Source organism: Scyliorhinus canicula, chromosome 3 (assembly GCF_902713615.1).
Source record: "Scyliorhinus canicula chromosome 3, sScyCan1.1, whole genome shotgun sequence".
NCBI classification, from domain to species: Eukaryota; Metazoa; Chordata; class Chondrichthyes; order Carcharhiniformes; family Scyliorhinidae; genus Scyliorhinus; species Scyliorhinus canicula.
This window is the reverse complement of record NC_052148.1, coordinates 175,799,471-175,826,084: the sequence shown is the minus strand read 5'-3', so window position 1 is coordinate 175,826,084 and position 26,614 is coordinate 175,799,471. Positions and strand designations below refer to the sequence as shown.

Sequence of the window (26,614 nt, the reverse complement as noted above, 5' to 3'; positions counted from 1 at the left end):
AACTGGAGGTGAACTATCCACCCAGAGTTCTACTAACCTTTCAGAAGCAATTACTTTTGTAAACTTAATGGGCTGGACTCTCCGCCTTGCAACACCAGAAACACGAATCGTGATTGGACAGAGAATCGGACGTCCAGCCAAAATCGAGGACCGTGCCCGGCGTCAAATCAGGCGCCATGCTCTGGTCCCTCCCTGGTGGTGAAAATAAGGTTTAAGGCCCGTGCTGGCAGGGACATGCAAAACCAGCATTTGCATTCATTTAAATGTATTTAGCGCATTGGACCCAGAATGCTCCGTGCCTCTGTGATGCTGCACACCTCTCAAGCAGAAGTCATACAAGCGCGATTTACTACAGGCATTTATAAAAGGGGACAGGGTGCCATGGCAGCTGAGAGGGAAGAGAGAAGGTATGGTTTTAACAACTGTTAAAAAATTGCATTTGGTACAAGTTACAGGCCCCTGGCTGCTCATTCTGCTGAATGCTCACAGTGTCCTGTAACTGTTTAGACAGCCTCTGGCCATTTGGGAGCCCACCTAGGCTGTCCCTCTGAAAACCCTCAGACCCCAGCTGACCCATCAATTGGATGGGTGTGGCCAAGCTCAATCAGTGACACACCAGGTGTTGCCACTCCTCAGTGCGCTCATCAGAAACACAGCCCCACTGCAGGGGAAACAGGGGAACAGCAGAGCTCACCCCAAACAAAGGACACATTACTATAGGCTTTGATTGATTGATATTTATTGTCGCATGTACCGAAGTACAGCGAAAAGTATTTTTCTGCGGCCAAGGGAATGTACCCAGTACATACATAATAGACAAAAGAATAATCGACAGAGTACATTGACAATGGTACATCAACAAATAGTGATTCGATATAGTGCGGAACAAGGGCCAAACAAGAGCAGCATAGTGTGCTGTAAATAGAGGGCGGGATTCTCTGATCCTGAGGCTAAGTGTAGACGCCGACGTAAACGCCTTTGCGTTTTACGACAGCGTCAACAGGCCCCCAGGAGCAGCAATTCTGAGCCCTTCAGGAGGCCAGTACGGCACTGGAGCAACCCACACCGCTCCAGCTGCCGATACTGGCATCAACTGGGCACCGCGGGTCTGCGCATGTGCGCAAGCGCGGTGGCTTCCTTCTCCACGCCGGCCCCGCGCAACATGGCGTAGGGCTACAGAGGATGACATGGAGACAAAGAGGCCCCCCCCCCGCCGAGAGGCCGGCCCACTGATTGGTCGGCCCCGATCGCGGGCCAGGCCACAGTGGAGGCCCCCCCAGGGGTCGGACCCCCTCCTCCCCCCACCAGGTCGCATCCGAAAGCATGCACGCCGAGGTCCCGCCGGGTAAGACACATGTGGACGGCACCGGCGGGACTCTGATTTTACGGCCACTCAGCCCATCCCGGGTGGAGAATCGCTGGGGGGGGGGGGGGGGGGGGGGGGGGGGGGGTCGTGTAGAGCGGCCCCCGACCAATGCCGCGCACCGGCGCCAATGGCATCGATTCTCCGCTTGACGTGGGCTGAGAGAATCCCGCCCAGAGTTCTTACAGGGAACAGATCAGGCCAAGGGAGAGTCGTTGAATAATCTAGTAGCTGTGGGGAAGAAGCTGTTCCTATGTCTGGATGTGCGGGTCTTCAGACTTCTGTATCTTCTGCCTGATGGAAGAGTCTGGAAGAGAGAAAAGCCTGGGTGTGAGGGACCTCTAACAATCTTGGGCCGAGCAGTTACCATACCAAGCTGTGATGTAGCCGGATAGGATGCTCTCTATTGCACATCTGTAGAAGTTTGTGAGAGTCGATGCAGACATGTTAAATTTCTTTAGCTTCCGTGGAAAGTAGAGACGTTGTTGGGCTTTCTTGACTGTTGCATCAACATGAGTGAACCAGGACAGACTGTTGGTGATGGTGACCTCCAGGAAATTAAAGCATCGACCATCTCCACTTCGGAGCCATTGATGCAGACAGGAATGTGAATTGTGCTACACTTCCTGAAGTCGATGATCAGTTCCTTGGTCTTTCCAACATTTAGAGAGAGGTTATTTTCGGTGCACCATGCAACCAAGTGATCTATCTCCCTTCTGTAGACTGATTCGTCTTTGTTTGAGATACAACTCACCACTGTCGTATCATCTGCAAACTTATAGGTCGAATTGGAGTTAAATCTTGCCACACAGTTGTGTGTGTATAGGGAGTACAGTAGAGGACTGAGCACACATCCTTGCAGGGCCCTGGTGTTGAGGACTATTGTGGAGGAGGTGTTGTTACCCTTCCTGACAGATTGCGTCTGTTGCTGAGGAAGTCAAGGATCCAGCTGCACAGGGAGGGGTCAAGTCCAAGGTTGCCGAGTTTGATAATTAGTCTTGTTGGTATAATGGTGTTGAAGGTGGAGCTGTAGTCTATGAACAGCAGTCTGATGTAGGTGCCCTTGTTGCTGAGATGTTCGAGTGTTGACTGTCGAGCCAGTCAGATAGCATCGGGGTAGGCGAATTGCAATGGATTGAGACTGTCTGGGAGGCTGGCGGTGATCCATCTCATGACTAGCCGCTCAAAGCATTTCATGGTAACAGACGTCAGGGCCACTGGTTGGTAGTCGTTGAGGCAGGCTACCTTGTTCTTCTTTGACACCCTCCCTGGCACCATACCACTCTCCGGGCAGAGGCCTCACCAATGACACTATCAGCTAGCCCACCCCTGAACCCAAGCTGGCTCGAAGCCCTTCCTGTCCACTGCGCCCCTGACCCCATCCATCATGCCCCCAGCCAGGTTGTCACAACCTGTGTGTCACAACCAAGACCCACATCACACTGCAGCTAAGCCCAGCAGATGCACACTTCCCTCGCTCACCCCCATCTGTAGGGCCTGCCCACACAAGCCTGCAAGCATGGAGGTGATTGGTGGCACACCGGGACCCTCACCACTGCACAACCAGGTGCCATCCTGCTGGTGGGATAACACACATCCCACCCAATAAGAACACCCATAGTAGACCCCACTGGAGAACAGCACATGAGCTGCCGAGACTATCGCTGACAGGGGCGTGGCAGCCACCGGTACCCGTGTTGTCAGGGACGGGTGGTGAGGATAAAAACTCCCCACATCACAGGCCTGGTGCCCTTCACTGATGGGGACAGGGGTGCAGTGTGGAAGGCAACATGTCAGGGAGGAGTGGCTGAGGGGTGGGGGTGGAGCTGAAGTGCAGTGAGAATTAACATGAAGCCTGTTGGATTTGGATGGGCAAGGAAATACTCACCTTGTTGACAAGACTTCTCTTTTCCCCCTCTGCAGAGAATTAATTTCGGAGTAAAGAACAAAGAAGCACAGGAACTGGCCCTTCGGCCCTCCAAGCCTATACTGTTCATGATATCACCCTTGGCCAAAACCTCAGCACATTCTTCTACCGTATCCCTCTATACCCATCCTATCCATGTATAAAGAACAGTCAGCAAGGTCGCTATCTATCTGGTCGCAGCTACCACTTGAGACGCAAGGAAGCTGGAGGCATAGGGCTAGCTCAGGAAGTACCCTGCACAAGAGGAGCCTGCCCCTGAAGAGCAGGGGCCAGCTGGTGAGGCTCAAGTGCCGGCCGTCCAACAGGCTGAGGAAGTGGTGTGAAGAAGGCTCTGCGACAGTGTATACCGTCGGCGTCTGTCCTTCAAGGAGCTGCCAGACCGCGTGTGCTGCCAAAGACTTTAACTAATCAGGGAGACTCTGCACCACCTTTGCCAGATGGTGGCACACCTGTGCCAGATGGTGGCACACCTGGCACCACAGGGGCTTGGAGGAGGAGATCCGCTCACGGTGGCCGTCAAGGTGTTGTTGCTCTGAGCTTTTATGTCTCTGGGTCTTTCCAAGCGCCAAGGGGGGGTCCTGTCTGGGATCTCTCAGACATCCGTACACAGATGCATCCGCGCTGTAATGGATGCCCTATGCACCTGAGCAGCAGACTATATAAACTTCAGTTTGGACCAGACACACCAGGATTTGCCGCTTTCGCTGTCATGCCCCATGTCCAGGGGGATGATCGAAGGCTCACATGTCTCCCTCCAAGCACCGGCTCATCAGAGGGTGCCCTTCAACACCCAAAAGGGGCTCCACCTGACAGTGCTGTTGGTGTGTGACAACCAGCTGCACATGATGCACCTCTGCACCCGATACCTCGGCATCGCGCACAATGCCTACATCCTGAGGCACTTGTTGGTTCCCAACCCCTTCGAGGCACTCCCTCAGGTGAGGGATTGACTCTTGGGCGACAGGGGTTACCCGCTGAGGTCTTTGTTAATGACACTTGCCCGAAAGCGCCCGACCGACGCAGAGACCTGGTACAACGGCATTCATGCAACAACCAGGAGTGTCACTGAGTGGTGCACCAGCGCCTCCAAGATGCATTTCTGATGACTGGACCATTCCAGTGGGGTGCTCCAGGAGGGGCTCTAACATCGTGCTGGCCTGCTACGTCCTGCACAATAATGCGCAGCAGCGGGGGTCATACTGGAGGAGGAGGAATTGCCAGGCTTCATCTGATGAGGAGGATGGTTAGGAAGAACCGGGCATGGAACCCGAGCTGGCACAGCAGATTTCCCAACATGTGCTGCAGGGCCACCACAGGGACACGGAGGCAGCCTACTGCATATCTTGCCCTCTGACCCGAGATGCCTTTGGAGGCCGTCCTCTGGAGGGCCTGGACATGGATGGGCCAGCCAACTTTCAGGTGTCACAGGTGACGAGGTGCCACCCTGTTCTGTCTGCTGCCTACCAGATGTGCCAGTGTCAGTAGTGGGAAATTTAGAAGCGCTGAGGTGCTACAACACCTCCCCTGCGGAAGGCACCAGATTGGGCCCCTTTGCGCCCTCCTCCCTCAGGGTGCTCGCTGGCCCCCGGGTTACTCCATTGTATGGAGGAGAGGTTGGAGTGAACTCCGGAGGCTCTCCCGTGATCTGCCACTGCCAGTCCTGGAGGCCCGCCCTCGTCTGGACCAGGGTCTGAATGCCCTCAACCATGGGGCACTGAGACTGGGTCATGTTCCTCTGGTTCTATGTCACATCTCTCTGGGACTGGCTTAATTCAGTCAACACCCAACCAATGCTCTTGGTGCGCTCAGCCATGACCCTTTGTGAGTGGACCAATCTCTGGAGCCCTGCTGCAATGTCCATATGGGCCCAGCACATATCTGCCTGAGCCTCAGCCATCGACTGCTCAGTGCTCCAAGCCTTGGACGTCTCGACCCATGACTCTGACTTCTTGCACCAAGGCTTCCACTGCAGACACCACTTGTTCAGTGTTGGCCTGGGTACCACGCATTGTCAGCATGATCTACTGCACCTGAAGGCAGTTGGACTCCTCCAGCTGCACCTACAGGCACTGGAAAGTTGCTGACAACTCCACCTGTGAATCCAAGTAGCCTGCTGCGATACTAACTGCAATGTTTAGAAACATCTAGCTATGATTGACAGCTCATGAGCACATCAAAAACAGTTATGTTATTTCTGCTGAGAAAAAGAGGAAGTGAAAGCGCTCAACTCCTAGATGTTTATAAACATGGCAGTTAGGTTCAAAGCATAGTACCAATTGTGAAGGGAAATTAAAATAAACAATCCAGACATCAGGCTGTCTGAAAGCTGTCAATTACAGGATACCAAAAGCTATTTCTCTTTGAAGTGAATAGAAGCCTTGCAGATCAAAGAACCTGGTGATGTAGTTTTGGCTTCTATTAAGTTGCAGCTTCTGCTTTCTAGACATCTGTCTGAGGCAGCAGGTGTAAAGCACAGGTGAGTGAAAAGACAATGAATCTTTTCACTGTTTCTACCTGGACTGCTCCTTAGAATCTTCATAGACTTTACAGTGCAGAAGGAGGCCATTCGGCCCATTGAGTCGGCACAGGCCGTTGGACAAAGCAGCCTACTTAAGCCCACATCTCAAACCCATCCCCGTAACCCAGTAACCCTACCTAACATTTTTGGACACTAAGGGCAATTTATCATGGCCAATCCACCTAACCTGCACATCTTTGGACTGTGGGAGGAAACCAAAGCACCCGGAGGAAACCCCGCATCCAGGTAGGGGTAACGGAGGGAGATTCTCTGCTATGGGAGAGATTTATTTTATCGGGGAGGGGTCTCTGCTGTAGAGGGGTTCCCTGCGAAGGGGGGGGGGGGTTCCCTGTTATGGTGGGACATCTTTAAATGATAAAGGAATTTACTGGAATATAAGAAAACCTTTTTTTTCCATTTGTTCTTGGGATGTGGGCATCACTGGCTGAGGCAGCATTTTTTACCCATCCCTAATTGCCCTTGAACTGAATGGTTTGCTGGGCCATTTCAGTGCGGGAGGGGGTGGATTAAGAGTCAACCACATCACTGTGTGGGTCTGGAGTTGCATGTGGGCCAGACTGAGTTAGGACGGCAGATTTCCTTCCCTGAAGGACATTAGTGAACCCGTTGGGATCACTAGACTTTCAATTCCAGATTTTTTTATTGAATTCAAATTTCACCATCTGCCATGGTGGGATTCAAACCTGGCAGCCCAGGTGAAGAAATGCAGAGCAATGGGGCAGAACGTTAAAATTAGAGCAAAGTATTTTTTCACACGGTTGTGGGAATCTGAAACTCTCCAATGATGCAGAGTGAACTTAAATCTTCACAACTAAGAGGGGCTGGTTTAGCTCAGTGGGCTAGACAGCTGGTTTGTGATGCAGAACAAGGAGCAGGTTCAATTCCTGTACCAGCTGAGAATTCTGAATTCTCCCTCCGTGTACCAGAACAGGCACCGGAATGTGGCTTTTCACAGTAACTTCATTGCAGTGTTAATGTAAGCCTACTTGTGACAATAAAGTACGATAGCATTGTGGATAGCACAATTGTTTCACAGCTCCAGGGTCCCAGGTTCGATTCCGGCTTGGGTCACTGCCTGTGCGGAGTCTGCACATCCTCCCCGTGTATGCGTGGGTTTCCTCCTGGTGCTCCGGTTTCCTCCCACAGTCCAAAGATGTGCAGGTTAAGTGGATTGGCCATGATAAATTGCCCTTTGTGTCCAAAATTGCCCTTAGTGTTGGGTGGGGTTACTGGGTTATGGAGATAGGGTGGAGGTGTTGACCTTGGGTAGGGTGCTCTTTCCAAGAGCCGGTGCAGACTCGATGGGCCGAATGGCCTCCTTCTGCACTGTAAATTCTATGATGATTATTAATTAATTTTATTTACTGATAAGTTGTGAGGTCAGCATATCAAGGAGCATATTATGGAGCACAGTTGGATAAAGAAAGCTAAGATTACAGATAACTCATGATTTCACGGAATGCTGGAACAGGCACAAAAGGCTGAATGGTCTTCTGATCTTGCACTGCCATCCCTTTGATGCAACTTAAAAATATACTTGGAACTCCAGCTAATAGCAAAATAAGAAATCAAAATTCTGTCACTGACTGCAACTAGTAGCTACAGATTTGAGAAATGGCCGGCAAAGGAACCTCCAGGTTGAATCTCCTTTGAGAATTAACTCCACAATTTTCTTGCCTTCCACACTCTCTTGCAGCTCAGTGGTTTGAAAATATACCGATTATATAAGCATAAAATCTCTGGTGGTTTACCAATAAATAAACTAAATACTGTACATTGCATAAGGGCCAGGAATATTTTTATGTTCATGACATGTTAAAAGAGTACTTAATGTTCTTGAATAAGTAAATTATAATCACATGTCGCTTCAATCTATCTAGAAATGTTAGCGAGCAAAATATTGTCATTAGTTTCAGATTACAGGATCTCTACAATGGCAGAAGGAGTCCATTCGGCCCATCGAATCGACACTGACCGTATGAACGAGCACCCCACCAAGGCCCACTTCCCCACCCGATCCCCGTAATTCCACCTAATCTTTTGGACACTACGGGTAATTTAGCATGACCAATCCACCTAACCTGCACATCTTTGGACTGTAGGAGGAAACTGCAGTACCCGGAGGAAACCCACGCAAACAGAGGGAGAAATTACAAACTCCACACAGACAGCGACCCGAGGCTGGAATTGAACCTGGGTCCCTGGTGCTGTGAGGCAGTGCCACCCTGCCACATCAAATCAAATTTCACCACCTACCCTGATGGGATTCGAACCCAGGTCCCCTGAGCATTATCCTGGGTCTCTGGATTACTAATCCAGTGACAATACCACAACGCCACTGCCTCCTCATTACTGGAACACTAGCCTCTAATATTTATTTTCTCTTCCAATAATATTATTTTATGGCAATAGACTAAAAATAATCATTGTGCGAGCACTGAGAGTGTGACAGAGTTGTGGATAATATTCTTACTATTCATTTGCCATTGAGCTGCAGAAATGTAAGAAGCTTCATATCTACTTCAGCAAATCTGGGCCACCCTTAAAGTTCAGATTGGAATAGACTAAAGATAAATGACCAGTAAAGAATGAATGGAATGAAGAGATGCAGCAGCACACAATCTACCAAAACTAGATGCAAGTAATTTATGTAATTTAATGTCATGAGCAAAATTTTGTGTGCTGAACGAACGGGATTGTGTGACACATCGAGTTGTGTTACATTGCTAATCTCACTATGTGTTGCAACAGGAAAGAGAAATCACCATGTTTTCATGCAAGAGCAATGAATTCTGCTGGTTTAATGCATGTAGAAAAATACAGGAACATCTCGAGAACTCAAACACAGTTGTCTCAAAGAAACAAGAAAATCACAACGGTAGAAAAGAGAAAATGGACTCAAAAATGTCTCTTCCATTATGGACAAGGTTGTAACCTGCCTGGATCGTATTGGCTGGGGACAGTTGGTTATCCTATTAGCCTTGGGGAGTATGAGCTCGGCCAATGAGGGGGACAGGGCAATCACTAGTAGTTGCAGCTGTATAAACAGAGCTGGCCAGTGTGCTACCGGCTAGAGAAGGAAACAGTAGTGAACTGCTGCTGCTGTGTACATATTGTTGTAAATAAAGTTACTTTCTGTTTGACGCCACAAACGTGTGCTGGATTCTTCGTGACCCTCACAAAAGACAATGCTAGGAACAATAGAGCGGAATCCTATAGGCTGCTACAATGAAATGTCAAGATGGTTTCAGTGACTTGTTACCCATGAAGAGAAAAGTGGGACATTGCTCTGTTCTGTTCAGAAGTTTTCTTCAAACATTGTTGCAAAAAATACACACATATGAATTTATTTGTGTTCGGCATTCTGTGGGTTGCTAATGGAATTGCAATCAATATATAATCAATTTTCGGGCTGCAATTTCCCTCAGTTTAATGCACTGTATGAACTTCTTCCTGCTGATGGTGACCAGACATCAATTTAGCAGAATAATAGTGCAGGCAGAAGCCTGTGCTTTCCAGGTGAATGGTGGCAAAGGTTGTGACGACATAAATATGTCGGAAGGCCAGATTCACTGTTCTCGAAACCCTCCCATCCTAGCATACCATGTTTATGTGTACCCAGTGAAAGCAAATAATTTGAGAATAAACAACACCTTAAGAGGCCTCCAATCATATTTTCAGAATTTGTTGCAGTGCAGGAATCAGATATGGTTGTGAAAGAAAGATTGGCATTGATCGTGCACATTACATGACCACAGGACGTCCCAAGTGTTTTAAGCCACTGAAGTACTTTTGAAGTGTACATGTTGTCATAATATAGACATCAGTATATAATGGTGCCGACGCACACTGACTGACACACAGCAAGACCATACAACACAGCAGCCAATCACCAGTTAGGGCATGCTCACTATAAAGCCAGAGGGCACTAGTTTTCCCACTCATTCGGGATGCAGCCCCTGAGAAGGACAGAGCTCGCAGCTTGTAGCACAAACCTTCACCATGTGCTAACAGTTTAGACTGGTCAGGATAAGCATAGGTCTTCAGTTAATTTAACATAGTGTCGACCCACAGTGCAAGTATGTTCAACAGTTCCTAGCTTAATAAAATGGTGTTGTACTATTACAAGTGTTGGTAGCCTGTCTATGTTACAGCTAAGGTAAATGCAGTCTCCACAGATCCAGAGTACCCAACACATCACATGTCTCCTGTAAAATAGGAGACATAGCAGACAGACTGGGGAAATTATCTTCACAGGATCCAAGTTGGCAGACACTTGTTGCTAATGAGACCCAAATGTTGTTATGTAAGTGCTGAACCAGTTAGCTGTTGCCTCTAGTTTACACGTGTAGCTTCCTCCTTCTTCATTTTTGTCTTTCATTTTTTAATCCCTTACCTCTTCAGCCTTGGTAAAGACTGCTAATGAGCTGAGGTGCTTTTTGACACAAGCAAACTAGTGGACAAGTCTTTCTTTACACATTTGCAAATTACAATTTTTTTTGCTTCTTTAATGCAAATTGTGACGCAGAAACTTGCATGTGTAAGAATTGAAGTTCCTTCTGAAAGGAAAATACTTAATCTGCTAGGATAAGGGTGTCAAACTTAATAGTTGTGGGTTGGGATCATCCACAGAGCACTGTTATCCACCCTGCATTTTCACAAACTGGCTGACTGTCCTTGTGCATAGGAAAATGCTGAATTTGGGGAAGCAGGCAGATTTCTCACTTAGATTTAATAGCCTGGATCTTTTAAATTGGGTATCATAGATCAATCACCCAATGCCAATATTTGCAATTAATCAGGGAAGCACTGTTTGAGGGCAGCACGGTGGCGCAGTGGTTAACATTTCTGTCTCACGGCGCCAAGGTTACAGGTTCGATCCCGGCTCTGGGTCACTGTCCGTGTGGAGCTTGCACAATCTCCCCGTGTTTGCGTGGGTTTCGTTCCCACAACCCAAAGATGTGTATGGTCGGTGGATTGGCCATGCTAACTTGCCATTAATTGGAAATATTAATTGAGTACAATAAATTTATTTTTAAAAAGCACTGTTTGATTAAAGCTTTTGAATCGAACATGCAAATTTGACATTTCCCTCTCTGCTGTTGAGCATGATCAGTGGTGATTAGGCAACACCTGACTGTTGCTGCAGGGGCTGTTTGTGTTTCATGTCAGCTTTTTTTTTAAAGAGTTGCCTTTGCAGATTGGGTGGTTTTCACCGACTCAAACTCGCTCACTATTATAAAAGGAAATAAAGGTATTTTGTTAGTGTTTAATGAAGAAAATGGACTAGAGGAGTTACTTAATGTGAAAGCATTATTTCTTCATAAATATTCATTTATTCAGAGTCTCTTAAAATTGATTCCTGATTTTTATGTCTTGTAGTCACAACAGGTCACTGTGTTTAATCAAAGGCATCTGAAGTTACAAGAGTTTCAAGAGAAATGGGGAATTCCATAAGACTACTGCTGACAGCAATGAAAAAAAACACCAAATGATTCATACACAGCTGTATCAAAAATATGTACAAATCCTAAATATTATGTTGTAAACAGTAATGAGAAGTATGCAGGAAAATTATGAGTGGATGTTGGATCCGGACAGAGTGACCACAAGGAAGCAATGATGGAGGCAAAACAAAAAAGTTTAATTATCACAACGCACTATCTACAACTTCACTCCCCGAAGGTTCTCCCACCTCGCCCATACCCTAGTCGGGGTTTTTATGTCTGCTGGACTCCTCTTGTTAAGGGGAAACCCTGCCCCAAAACAGGGCAATTCGCATTCGTCCGAGATCATGAGGTCCACACCCCGTGACGCTCAGGAGGGTTATATTAGTGGATGCATTTTCTTCACTAGAAACACCATTAAGAAAACAGCAGTCAATATTTACCGATGCTCTCCACATAACTAATGCTGCTGTTAAGGTGAATAACATAATTTCCCATAAAAGAGTGTCTGTGAAACCACTTTAAAGACTATAAGAAATAGGAACGGGGTAAGCCACTTGGCCCCTCGAGCCTGATCTGCCATTCAACAAGATCATGGCTGATCCAACATTCCTCATGTCCACTTCCCTGCCCTTTATCTGCAACCCTCGATTCCCTCACTGATCAAGATTTTCTGCGGGAAAATTTTGAAAATGTGTTCTAAAAGCTGAAAGCAAAAGAGGCTGGAAACATCTGCACTTATAAAAATCTCAGGCCTCAGGATCATTTCCGAATCCTAGCCCTGCTGCGGTTTAACATCGGCCACCTTGAATGAACAGGCCATCTCCAGGAGCCTTGTCCAGTTAGAGCCAAAGGTAAGGTTTCAATGTCGGAAAATGCATTCAGCAGGGCTCGTGAACATGGCCGTCAGCCGTCTTTGCAGTGTGGGCACTCCCGAGGAGTCGGCAGAAGTGTGAGTAATGCACTAGAGGCACTTTCAACAGGAGCAGAACAGCTGCTGTTGCATCAGGTACAGCTGTTGCAGAGACATTAGTCTCCATGAACTGACTGTCTCCTGCTTGCGGATACATGAGCATTGACAATGACTGTCAGCAAATTATTATAAGTCGTCAACTGTTGTCACACAGCTTGGACTCAGACATAGAGGGTAGCCCTGCAATGCTGGAAAACCTGCCTCCAGTCACGGAGATGGATGTTAATCGAGGCCATAATCGTCTACCCACCCTTAACACGAGGTCAGCTAATTGTACTTTAGAATTTAGAATTTAGAACAGTACAGCACAGAACAGGCCCTTCAGCCCTCGATGTTGTGCCGAGCAATGATCACCCTACTCAAACTCATGTATCCACCCTATACCCGTAACCCAACAACTCCCCCTTAACCTTACTTTTTAGGACACTACGGGCAATTTAGCATGGCCAATCCACCTAACCCCGCACATCTTTGGACTGTGGGAGGAAACCGGAGCACCCGGAGGAAACCCACGCACACACGGGGAGGACGTGCAGACTCCGCACAGACAGTGACCCAGCCGGGAATCAAACCTGGGACCCTGGAGCTGTGAAGCATTGATGCTAACCACTATGCTACCATGCTGCCCTTAGAGCCAGCCACTTGGAAATCTTCCCAAAGTCCACTTAACACTCTGTATTGTAGATCTCCACACATCAACCTCCAAAGATACCTCCACAGGGCCAATGGGCGGGATTTTTCGCAACCCCCCCACCCAGCAACATGTTTTGCGGTGGCGGAGGCAGCCGGCCAATAGGGGGCAGCCCCCCCCCCCCCCCCCCCCCCGAGAAAGCTGTTATAGGTCCATAAGGTTCCACTGGCGGGAAAAGCTGGAAAATTCCAGCCAGTGTGTCTAGTTAAGTAACCTGCTTTCAACAAATAGGTTCGTAAAACCCATGAACTTGCTCATGAGAAGAATGTGCAGCACAACCAATTAGTGAAAGAATTACATGATAACTTGCGACTTTGATGAAGCTTCAATTGAGAAGCAACTTTTCCAGCGAAACCAGGCATAGTTTCCTTAAAATCACAATATGACACTATTGTGACTCACTGTGGTGATACCACAGAATAGTACAAGAGAAAAATTGTTGAATTTGCATTTCAAGAATGATTATTTTGTTTCACAAACCATGGAGGGGTTTATAATGTTCATAACACCATCCTCCATCAATGTGCATGCACTGGAGTAGCTCCAAAAGGAAGCCATTGAACTGTAGCATGACACTCTGCAGATGGACAAGTTTTCTAATATTGCTGTTGCCAAATGATATCAAAACCTGGCACCAGATTATCTCAATCCAATAATCTTTCCATCAAGTATTCTTTCCTTCTTACACAGCATGTACTTGAGTAAACAACTAATAATAATTCTATAATTCTATAACTATTCTCTATTATGAATATTAACAAGTCTAAAATGTATTTTCAACTTTGGGACACAAATCAGAAGCTGGTGATCAAGAAAGCCAAAGACCACTCATTCATTCAAAGTATTGTGCAAAAACCATTAGAATCAGAACCTTGCATATCTTTCCACCCATCTCCATCACCTTTGACTTGTCAACATTTATCAGAAGATTGTCGTTTACTTGATCCACCAACTCCTGTGGCTCCTTCACTGAGTTAGCGAGCAAAATAACTTAAGTAGCAAATCAAAGACTCAAAATGCGCTACTCATCAATTGATATCCCACATTTATATCCAAAAGTGTCTTTCTCATGACCATTTCTGCTAGGATGTTGAACGAATATGATGATCGGACAAACCCCTGTCTAATACCCATTTATCTCTGAACCATTCTGAAAGGGTGTCTGCAACTATGACCCTAGTTTGTTTCTTATGAGAAAGTTTGGCTAAAAAGTTAATACCCCTTCAAAGTTTGATGCAAAACTCAACTTGAGTAGGTGAACTAGAAGTAGGGGATAGCTTGCTGAGTTTATGCCATCAATGCAGAAATTCTTGACTGAAGTAGCATCGAGGGCATTGCATGTGGTTGAAAGGTTCAACAGGAACCTCGAAAATAGTTGGTTAATGGGAGCGGGAAAGACTTGAGCAGCAATAGATCTTCTGGTCGTTGACTGGGTGGATGACCACAATTAAAATGGAAACAGGAAGGCAGATGTCCAGTGCAACTGGAAAATGTCTTTGAGAGATGGAAAGATGAGGGGCCCTACTACCTTATTTATCCAAACAGTACAATGGATCATGTATAACACTCTTCATGATCTCAGGGCCTCCTGCAGACAAATTTACTGGACAATTAAATATTTTTATAGTGTAACCACAGTTACAATATAGCAAATAAAATCTAAAGGGATGGAAGTGTCAATATGTTTTATCCTGATCTATTTTTACACCTTTTGCTGAATTGAACTCGCACAAAGTGACAGTCTATTGGATCAGGCTCACAATGGTAAATGTGTCTGCGCCTCCCTGACCCATCCCCCATGCTACAGTGTCTTTTTCCTTTTAAGGTAAGAAGGTCCAACAGTTTTGGAATGTGTTAGCTGGTTTCAGAAGCATCCAGCATACTCGAGATTGTTCTGGCTGTCACAAAACATGACAGCCAGAATGTAACATCTGGAAAAAGTCATGACGCTGTTTATAAAAAACCCCAATGTAGTCTTGTGGCTTTCCTGAATTAAATTGGAAAATGTGCTCATTTACAAGGAAAGGAGAACACTACCAAATACTACACAATGCGTTAGTTTGGTTACTAGGTACAGTTGAGCTCTATTAAATTCAGGAAGTCTAATTATTGTTAAAAAAAAAGAGTATTGATCTGTTTGGTTAAGAAACCAGTCTCACCGAACATGTTTGTTATTAAATGGTATGTCAGTATATAGGCTCAACTTTAATGATTTAATCCTAGTTATGCAATTTCTTTAGGGAATTTAGGTTTTGTTTTCAATCTGTACTTTGATCATAATGAAACAAATTAATGGCGAACGTGGATGAGAAAAGGGAAGCCAAGGTGTGGCCAGTCTGAAAATGGAAATCTGGGTAGCACTTGCAATAAATATGGTTTGCAAGAAATCAATTATTTCAACAACAAAACAAAGTCTATGTGAGGTTACAATCAATATATAACTCCAAGTCAGAACATAGGATGAGATGTCTAGGTTTTCCTCTTTAGTAATGGAAAGCCTATGAAGAAGAAACTTAACTCGGGGACAAAACAGTATAAAGATGATACCTTGAGGGATGGTTTTGTCAATTGTGCCAATGCAAATAAGGATGTAAAGCCCATGTGTGTTATATGCAGGGAAGTACTGGTAAATGAGAGGACAAGTTTCAGATTTTGAAAGAGAAATGGCAGGTGAAAATATCCTTTTGAGATTGAGACCCCAGAGTCAGTTATTAACTTACAGCTGACTCCAAATAAAAAGACTAGGCTGCTGTGCTTGACCTGAGACGGCACATTAATAACATAGCAGAAGTCCATAAGGCTGTCAGCATTCTTGACTGGCATCTCTCAGGAGAATCCAGTGCTGAGTAAAACAAGCATGTTGTTGCTACTGCCCTTCCCTACGACCTACATGTGTGAGGCTGGATTTTCAATTCTCACAAAAATGAAGATGGCACAAAGGAACCGGCTGAAGTCTGTACCTGATATGTGCATTGCACACTCCTCCTGTGAACCTGATTGGAGTGAGGTCATGAGGATCAAGTAGGACACCCTTTCGCATTAAAGATAAGCAAATATGGGGCAGCACGGTGACACAGTGGTTAGCATTGCTGCCTCATGACGCCGAGGTCCCAGGTTCGATCCCGGCTCTGGGTCACTGTCCGTGTGGAGTTTGCACATTCTCCCTGTGTTTGCGTGGGTTTCGCCCCCCACAGCCCAAAGATGTACAGGCTAGGTGGATTGGCCACGCTAAATTGCCCCTAAAATTGGAAAAAATGAATTGGGTATTCTAAAAAAATTTTTTAAAAAGATAAGCAAATATGGCATGTTTCGCGAAGGCCAGTAGGCGTGGGTCGCGGAAATTGGCCGGTTGGTAAAAGTATATCCCGAGAAAAAAGGTTTGAAAATCACTGATCCAAGGTCAAAGCAGCCTGCTTCATCCTTCCACCACCGAAACACAGTAGGAGCAATGTGCACCAGCTACAAGATGCATTGCAGGAACTCATCAAGGCTCCTTAGACAGCATGTTCCAATCCCATAACCACTAAACTCTAGAAGAACAAGAGCAGCAGATACGTGGGAACATTACCAACTGGACGCACCTCTCCAAGTCACTCACCATCCTGACTTGGAAATATATTGCAGTTCCTTCACTGTCACTGGCTCAAAATCCTGAAACACCATCCCTATAGCTCAGTGGGTATACATATACCACATAAATTGCAACGGTTCAAGAAGGTAGCTCACCACCATCTTCTCAAGGGCTTCTTGCCAATGAAGCCCACATTCCTTGAATAATGTTTTTTAAAGTTAAGAATTCTCTTGAAGAATTTGCACATGAACATGCCACGCATTTCCAACACTTTATACTATATTTAAAACAATAATTTAAGTTATCTCCAAATTCTCATCTGAGAACTATCGCTAATTAGGGCAGTGATGCATCTACTTAATAACTTACAATCAGCCGTAACAACATGATGAAGATAGAGATTGTAATGTGACATCAGTGCATTTATATTTTCCTTCTGTCTGAAGTATTGTGAATGCCTGGTGGTCTCAAGGATGGCAATAGTCCATCCAGTTTCATGAAGTGTGGGGGCAAAATGGTAGTAAGCACTGGTTTCACATTTGGCTTTATGAAGATCTAAACTTTGTGCGTGAAGAATTCTATCCACAGGGAAAAGGTTATTTAACAATGTAGAGCATGTCACATTATTTTCATGCTTTAAAAGCCTACAAACCTGCTGTGTGACTTAAACAAATCTGTAATTAGCGTTTTGTTAGCAGCTCAGTTGCATAAAAAGTGGCTTTTACACCTGTGCCAATAATACCTCAGATTTCAGTGTTTTTTAAACTGATAAAGACAAGCAGCAAATTTACGTATTATTCTATCATTGAGCTGTATTGTAACATTGTGAAACTAAATGATGTGGCTAAGCTGAACTTTGATAGCATTTTGAAAATAAACTTTAAGAGCAATATTATATTTCATGCATACTGTTGAATTTGCTGAATAAATAAATAAAATTCTTTACTTACACAGGCTGTGGCAGTGATGGTGACAGAACTAGAGATGAATGACTGCCCGTCATCCAAACTCACTGATACATCCATTGTTCTGCAATAGAAATAAAATAATATAAATATAACCAATAGAATTTATATCTGGCATTTTCATAAACTAGCAAAGTACATAACTAATACACTCGTGAAGGTTTTAGATCAATAATACAGCTCTAAGTGAATACATATTATTCAGTGCTTCTGTATGTTTAAGTCTTGGAATTTAATCTTGTATTTCTAGGATCTCATCCTATAATTGGTCACCAATGCTTTCATATATACATTAGCATAGTTGCATAAATCATAGAGTAAGGCTTAATGTATGCAAGATGCACTTTTAGAAGTTTGTCAATTGTTTAGATTGCAGAATTGACTGAAATTCTTTTGTTCCTCATGGTCAGATATACAAGAGATAAAGTATAATGAATGATGTCCAACACCATTAGGCACATATAAATGCACAGACAAGTTGAAATACATTGGGCTAAAAATAATTCCCCACCTGCCCATTCCCACTGCAGTGGAGATAGGCTGCACACATATTTGGTCCTGCCTCCACATTTACTGCTGTAGCATTGGGGTGAGCAAGGCCCTTGTTGCTCCCTACCTGCATACTTAATAAGGGCATGAGCAGAGCTTGCTCATAATTCCTTTTCTTCTTGAAAGGGAAGTGTCACTAAATTACAGAATACAGAGCACTGTTGTTGCTGTGATTCTAAATGCGGGAAATGGAACCGTCAGGACAAAGAGGGTGTTTCAGTTTCAGTGAATTTAGGTAGATGGATTGACAAATTCATTCCTCCCACCTCTATTTGAATGGTTGTAGGCAGGAGACATAGTGACAAGCTTACAGGGTAAGAGGACAAAATTAATCACAGCTATTCATATTATCATTGCCAGAAGCTTTTATCCACTTTAGACCTCTTAATCTTGTGTAAATTAACACACAGGCAGTGAAAAAAAACTCTTCAAAGAAACAGCAAGTTCTTACAAGCTACTAGAAATTTCAATCAAACAAAAATTTCACTCCGCTCTGCAGCAGTATTAAACATTGATGGCTGAGATACAAGTACATTAGACATTTATGGAGCTCAGTCACGCATTCATAATGAGGCTTCCTGTTCAGTTTGCTTTTGTTAATACTATTGCCAGATGGCCTCATTATTATTGCCGGCCCATTGTGCTACTGGTGCTGCTGGGCCTACAGTGCTACAAGATAATTAGATTAGCTTGCAGCTCTCTGTTGCATGATTTTCACCTCAGTGAGCGGCAGAAGTCCCATCTCCAGCCAATTAACACTCTGTGGAGCATTAAATGGCTACAGAGCAACCGATTGGGTGGTGGGACAGAAAACCTCGCCACCCAAAAAATCCTGCCCTTGTTTTCTTTTGCCCAGAAATGATCATGTCTGTCTGCAAATACCACATTGTGAATATTTACGACAATAACAAATCAAAAATTAGTGCTTTTCTGATTTAAAAAGGCTTTTAATTCTGAAATATAGCCGTGTTACTGACTTAATTTGTAATTCATGAACTCTGCATTTATGTAATAATTATCTACTTCACAGTAAGGGTGAAATTCAAAACCAGCCACTTGTACAGGGTTAAAAGCAGACCCAACCTTTTGGTCCAAATTTAAAAGTGCATTTGAATACATTTTCCACAGGAAGTGATTTCAGAACAAAACGACTATTAAATTAGTAGCAACCGGGTTAAATTTAACAGTCTCATGCAGAGAGATCGTAGGAGTACACTTCTGGGTTAAGGTTAAACATACTGGTAGTGGAATACAGGAAACAATCATGCATCTGATCTGCCTGGTATCTGAAGTAAAGTGGTAGGTGTCTACATTCAATGCAAAGTGGAAAATCATTTTTAAATACAATTTCCTGTGGGGTTTTGTTTCAAATAACAATAACTAAATAAATAATAAATTCAAATAACTAAATAATAGTTTAGGCTATAATCTGAAGGATGAATTTAATTTTATGACGTAGGTTGATGTGTTCAACCACCTGAGATAATTCAAGTCCTCAATGCAGATTTATTGCTGCTGCCTTTTAGGGAAGCAAGGCAGTATGGAGAAACTTGTTATTGCGAAAACCATATTCTAATGCATTCAGTCCTATGCAGTTGAGGTTAGGTACACATACAAGTTATTATTTAATGGAGGGTCTTGCCTGTCTGCTGGAAAGCAGGTGAGAGAATCTGTATCACCACTTTTCCACAAGCCCGGCGAATTAAGTATCGCAACCCCCACCCCATCCCCGGGCTAGTGCACGGTCAATTCCAGCCCCACTTGATCCGTCAACGCAACACAAGTGAAATTAGATGTTATTTTTAAAATACCGGAGGACCTTGGTAGTCACTGAAGGGGGTGCCCAGAGATGAGACCTCTTAAAACTGAATAGCTAGGATGCTACTAGAGTAGTTTTACATAAATTAGTTTATTAAGGATTGAGATTAATTACAGAAAGTGTGCTGGGTAATCATTATTAACCATTAAACCTATTGGGGCGATTCTCTGAACCCCGCGCCGGGCCGGAGAATCGCCACACCCACGCCAAGACGCCCCGACGCCGGCGCATGATTCTCCGAGGTGCAGAGAATCAGCGGCATTTGCGCCGACGCGTTTGACACAGCGCCAGCCGCGGGCCGCTGGAATCGGAGCGGCCGCGCAGATACGACAGAGTCCTGCCGGCGCCGTTCACCCCTGGTCACTGCCGGCGGAAAATCTGCGCAAAGGGCCGGGGGGCGGCCTGTGGGGCGGGGAAAAGCGATCCTTCACTGGGGGGCGGGGGGCCTCCAATGGGGTCTGGCCTGTGATCGGGGCCCACCGATCGGCGGGCCAGGGTCTTCCCCCCCCCCCCCCCGGGCCTACTGTGTTGCGCAGCCGGCCCCGAACACCAACGCCATGTTGAGTCGGGGCCGGCATGCAGACAAAGTCCCCCCGCACATGCTCATGCTTGCGCGGCCCAACTGCACATGCGCGGGTTGGCACGCCTCCCATTTGGCGCCGGGGAGGGAGACTGGAGTGGTGTTAACTGCTCCAGCGCTGTGCAGGCCCACTGTGGGGGACAGAATCGGTTGTCCCCGTGCCCGTTTCGCGCTGTCGTGAAACGCGACGGCGTTCACGATGGCGCGAACACTTGGGCTCCACTTGGGAGAATCGCCCCTATATTTTATGACATAGCAGTGATGATCGTATAAACTCTGGCTACAAGCAGTGGCCACAATGCATGATGGGATTTAGGCAAGCTACCTTGCCCACATTTTTGAGACACAGGAGATGTGTGACCAGCAGATAACATAGTAGACAAGTGTTTATCAGTGGCCCCCAATGTACTCTGGAAGTGAAAAGGAAGCCACTTTTGATATCCTGGCTCTCTGAAACAATCCATGGAGTAAAAACGATGCCAGTTCTGCCATCCTGTTTTTAACTGAACAAAGGGTGGGCAGGATGCTGGGATGGGGAAAACAACTTAAGATTGACGTAAAGTTAAACAACAGGTAACGGGATGAGGTTCAATCATGGGTTGATAGCAATTTTATTGGATAAAGTTTAAACATGACAGCTTCAGGGATTTGATCGGGTCCAACTGGGGTGGGCTACTAATTTTTAGAAATTGTATAATTGGTACGTTTTTATCAGTGCTCAGCAGATAGATCTTGGCAAGCATCCAGATCTCATCTCTCGTGTACACGAACTCAAGATTGAGAAAATAAAACCGTCTTATCCATATTGTTGATGTGTCTGTTGCTATCTGTACTGCGTTGAGCCACAGGGAAAACCCCCACGTGAAAGCTGACTCAATACACAGATCTTGTCACCATGTTTGTAGATAACCTTTTATTATTTAACAGTAATATAATTAAACTGACAATGTAACTGACTACCTGATACCACTTTCCCAATCACATCCCCCTTTCCAACTCACCCCACTCTCTCCAAATAGACACACACACACAAACAGGGAAAGAGTGGTGGAGAGGGAAGAAACAATTATGATAAAGTAAAACGGATCAACAATCCCCAATGCACTCTGATGGTTTTTAGTTAAAAGTCTTTCAGGAGGTCAAACTTTAGCTTTGATGCTTCGTCCTTTTAAGCCTGAGAGGGTTTTCTCTGGCAAAGCTGTCTACTTTCTTTGTTGATTCAACATCATTTTAACTATATAGAACATAGAACATAGAACAGTACAGCACAGAACAGGCCCTTCGGCCCTCAATGTTGTGCCGAGCAATGATCACCCTACTTAAACCCACGTAACCCGTATACCCGTAACCCAACAATCCCCCCATTAACCTTACACTACGGGCAATTTATCATGGCCAATCCACCTAACCCGCACATCTTTAGACTGTGGGAGGAAACCAGAGCACCCGGAGGAAACCCACGCACACACGGGGAGGACGTGCAGACTCCACACAGACAGTGACCCAGCCGGGAATCGAACCTGGGACCCTGGAGCTGTGAAGCATTGATGCTAACCACCATGCCACCGTGAGGCCCCTATAGTAAAGATATGCCAGGCACTCGGCAGTTTTTGAACAATAAAACAGTCCTATACTTATCGAGAGAGAGAGGGAGAGAGAGAGAGAGCTCCTACTCCTTTCAAGGTCTAATCACATCTGCACAGGTTTCTCAGAAGCATCCAGCAGGAATAAATGACCAACTGTTGTCAGCCAGAACACTGCCCCTGGCCAACCCCCAGGCTGTCAGCCAGCCAATCGAACCAACTTTCTCCAAAGCTGGTCCTGCACATTCCCTCGACGCCGACGGGTCAGTTTTCTTCTCTCCAAAAACCAAATCCTGGAACACACTGCCCTGACTAACAGGTTGCATCAGCTTAAGCCCACCACTTAAAGACCCATTCCGATTATGAGTCCATGGACAAAATAAATAAATAAAACAAGAAATGGCATCAAAGGGAAATCAAAAGAAAGGGCTCAAACATACGTTCAAATCAGGCACTTAACTGGGTTGTGATGGGCCTTCCCGGAGATCAACGACCCTCAGGAGGGTGCAGAAGTCCTGCCTGCTGAGAGTTGCCAGCCAGTCAGAAGCCGGCAGCTCATCATTGCGCGGCATTGCCACTGGGGAGCTGGTTGTTCTGCTGGCACTACACCCATTGTAGCACAGGATCGGCATGGTGGGAAAATGATTGGGGTGGAGATCATGGGGAGCGTTTGGGTGAGGGTTAGGAGGATTGGCAACAAGGGCTACAGGGTGGATCCCAGCAGGCCCCTTCTTCCCAATGCCAGGTCCCTCAATGTGGCACTTACTGCCCATCAACAAGAATATCACTGCTTCGCCCCCCCCCCCCCCCCCCCCCCCCCCCACTCCTTCCAGCAGCCTGCAAGCAAGCAAGTCAGGGTTTGGTTTTCTAACCCACTGCTACTTACTGGAACAGCCACTTGCAGCCACACCAGTTTGGTTTAAGGGGTTAACCTCTTCCTCCCATCCACAGGAAATAATATTGTAAATCCTCCAACCCACAGCAGATCTTCCAGAGGAGAGTCAGGAAATCAGATAGCAGCCTTTGCACTGTGCTTCCATTCTTGTGGTTGCTTAAGCCTGAGGATTCAACCTTCAATGGAACAATTCTGATCCCTGCCAGGATCCCTTTGAATATAAATCCTTCCATGGAGAGATGCAGGTCACCATGGGTGGAATTCTCCCACGCCCCCACCAGAAGATTCAATGCCAGGTAGCAGGGAATTTGGCAAGATCGGTTTTACACTGGCATGGATTTCTCGTGGGATCTTCCACTGGTTTCTGCCATAGCAGATCGAAAAACCCACTGGCGGCCGGCATGAAACGGATTTGCACCCCGCTAATGGAATGCAGGTGAAGGCCCAACTGGAATCTTCCCCACACGCTTGATTCTCCGCAATGCCAGTGTGAAAACATGCTGGTCCAAAATACCTCTGGAACATCATGGTATGCAGAATGCCTGGTGTTGCCTCTTGGGGTTGGGATGGAAGTCCCTAGCAACCTTGCAGCCTGGAATGGGTGGGGGGGGGAGCATCTATCAGATGGATCTTCCAGCTTTAGTGTCATCAAGAAGGACCACATTCCAGCCTCACAGTGTTCCTGGAGATCCATCTTCTTTTTTCAGGAGATCTTTGTTCAATGGTTGGTGAGTGATGTTGGATGCCTTTTAAATATGGCACCCAGGTGTGAAGGCGAGATGCATGCCATCAAACTCCCTCCAGATGCATAATTAATTACGGTGGGGCCGAAAGATATGGCCTGGTTTCCCGTCAGTCTCCACAGCAGGAAACAATCCCAGTCCCCATCCCCATCACTGGACTTAGTCCCAGATGGGAGAATTGCGGCCATAGTGTGAGCGACGTAAGTGCGAGCTATTGGTGTTGACCTGTAATGCTGCCTGGAACCGTTGCAGTAATGCAATTGAAAGCCAGGGTTAAGGTATATATATCTGTTGCGATAAGATTATTAAAGAACCTTTAATAACTCCAGTACACAAGAAGCTGAGAGTAGTGAGGTCATGAGTAAGGTTTCAAAGTTGCAGGAGTGTACCGGCAGTAAGGAAGGTGGTCTAAAGTGCGTCTACTTCAATGCCAGGAGCATCCGGAATAAGGTGGGTGAGCTTGCGTCATGGGTTGAGACATGGATAGAGCAGGACGAGGAATGGTTGTTGCAGGTGCCGGGGTTTAGATATTTCAGTAAGTTCAGGGAAGGTGGTAAGAGAGGGGGAGGGGTTGCATTGTTAGTCAAGGACAGTATTACGGCGGCTGAGAGGACATTTGACGAGGACTCGAATACTGAGGTAGTATGGGCTGAGTTAAGAAACAGGAAAGGAGAGGTCACCCTGTTAGGGCTTTTATATAGGCCTCCAAAAAGTTCCAGAGATGTAGAGGAAAGGATTGCAAAGATGATTCTGGATAGGAGCGAAAATAACAGGGTAGTTGTTATGGGGGACTTTAACTTTCCAAATATTGACTGGAAACACTATAGTTCGAGTGCTTTAGATGGATCCGTTTTTGTCCAATGTGTGCAGGAGGGTTTCCTGATGCAGTATGTAGATAGGCCAACAAGAGGCGAGGCCATATTGGATTTGGTACTGGGTAATGAACCAGGACAGGTGTTAGATTTGGAGGTAGGTGAGCATTTTGGTGATAGTGACCACAATTCGATTACGTTTACTTTAACGATGGAAAGGGATAGGTATAAACCGCAGGGCAAGAGTTATTGCTGGGGGAAAGGCAATTATGATGCGATGAGGCAAGACTTAGGATGCATCGCCTGGAGAGGAAACTGCAGGGGATGGACACAATGGAAATGTGGAGCATGTTCAAGGAACAGTTACTGCGTGTCCTTGATAAGTATGTACCTGTTAGGCAGGGAGGAAGTGGTTGAGTGAGGTAACCATGGGTTACTAAAGCAGTTGAATCACTTGTCAAGAGGAAGAGGGAGGCTTATGTGAAGATGAGATGTGATGGTTCAGTTGGGTTGCTTGAGAGTTACAAGTTAGCTAGGAAGGCACAAAAGAGAGAGCTAAGAAGAGCCAAGCGAGGACATGAGAAGTCTTTGGCAGGTAGGATCAAGGATAACCCTAAAGCTTTCTATACGTATGTCAGGAATAAAAGAATGACTAAGATAAGAGTAGGGCCAGTCAAGGACAGTAGTGGGAAGTTGTGCGTAGAGTCCGAGGAGATAGGTGAGGTGCTAAATGAGTATTTTTCGTCAGTATTCACTCAGGAAAAAGACAAAGTTGTCGAAGAGAATACTGAGATACAGGCTTCTAGACTAGAAGGGCTTGAGGTTCATAAGGAGGAGGTGTTAGCGATTCTGGAAAGTGTGAAAATAGATAAGTCCCCTGGGCCGGATGGGATTTATCCTAGGATTCTCTGGGAAGCTAGGGAGGAGATTGCTGAGCCTTTGGCTTTGATCTTTAAGTCATCTTTGTCTACAGGAATAGTGCCAGAGGACTGGAGGATAGCAAATGTTGTCCCCTTGTACAAGAAGGGGAGTAGAGATAACCCCGGTAACTATAGGCCAGTGAGCCTTACTTCTGTTGTGGGAAAAGTCTTGGAAAGGTTTATAAGAGATAGGATGAATAATCATCTGGAAAGGAATAATTTGATTAGAGATAGTCAACATGGTTTTGTGAAGGGTAGGTCGTGCCTCACAAACCTCATTGAGTTCTTCGAGAAGGTGACGAAACAGGTGGATGAGGGTAAAGCAGTTGATGTGGTGTACATGGATTTCAGTAAAGCGTTTGATAAGGTTCCCCACGGTAGGCTATTGCATAAAATACAGAGGCATGGGATTCAGGGTGATTTAGCAGTTTGGATCAGAAATTGGCTTGCTGATCGAAGACAAAGAGTGGTGGTTGATGGGAAATGTTCTGACTGGTGTCCAGTTACTAGTGGTGTGCCACAAGGATCTGTTTTGGGGCCGTTGCTGTTTGTCATTTTTATAAATGACCTGGAGGAGGGCGTAGAAGGATGGGTGAGTAAATTTGCAGATGACACTAAAGTCGGTGGAGTTGTGGACAGTGCAGAAGGATGTTACAAGTTACAGAGGGACATAGATAAGCTGCAGAGCTGGGCTGACAGGTGGCAAATGGAATTTAATGCAGAAAAGTGTGAGGTGATTCATTTTGGAAGGAATAACAGAAAGGCAGAGTACTGGGCTAATGGTAAGATTCTTGGTAGTGTGGACGAGCAGAGAGATCTCGGTGTCCATGTCCATAGATCCCTGAAAGTTGCCACCCAGGTTGAGAGAGTTGATAAGAAGGCGTATGGTGTGTTAGCTTTTATTGGTAGAGGAATTGAGTTTCGAAGCCATGAGGTCATGTTGCAGTTGTACAAAACTCTGGTGCGGCCGCATTTGGAGTATTGTGTGCAGTTCTGGTCGCCACATTATAGGAAGGATGTGGAAGCATTGGAAAGGGTACAGAGGAGATTTACAAGAATGTTGCCTGGTATGGAGGGAAGATCATATGAGGAAAGGCTGAAGGACTTGAGGCTGTTTTCGTTAGAGAGAAGAAGGTTAAGAGGGGACTTAATTGAGGCATACAAGATGATCAGAGGATTAGATAGGGTGGACAGTGAGAGCCTTTCTCCTCGGATGGTGATATCCAGCACGAGGGGA

General features: G+C 45.8%; 1 protein-coding gene across 1 annotated transcript in view; it reads right to left on the bottom strand.

Annotated features, from left to right (window-relative positions):
- Positions 1–26,614, bottom strand: part of antxr2a (ANTXR cell adhesion molecule 2a) — a 281,083-nt gene that overhangs the window by 148,453 nt on the left and 106,016 nt on the right. Inside the window, exon 11 of the mRNA XM_038791794.1 lies at positions 17,462–17,540. Coding sequence (XP_038647722.1) covers positions 17,462–17,540 — 79 coding nt within the window. The remainder of the gene's footprint in view (positions 1–17,461; positions 17,541–26,614) is intronic.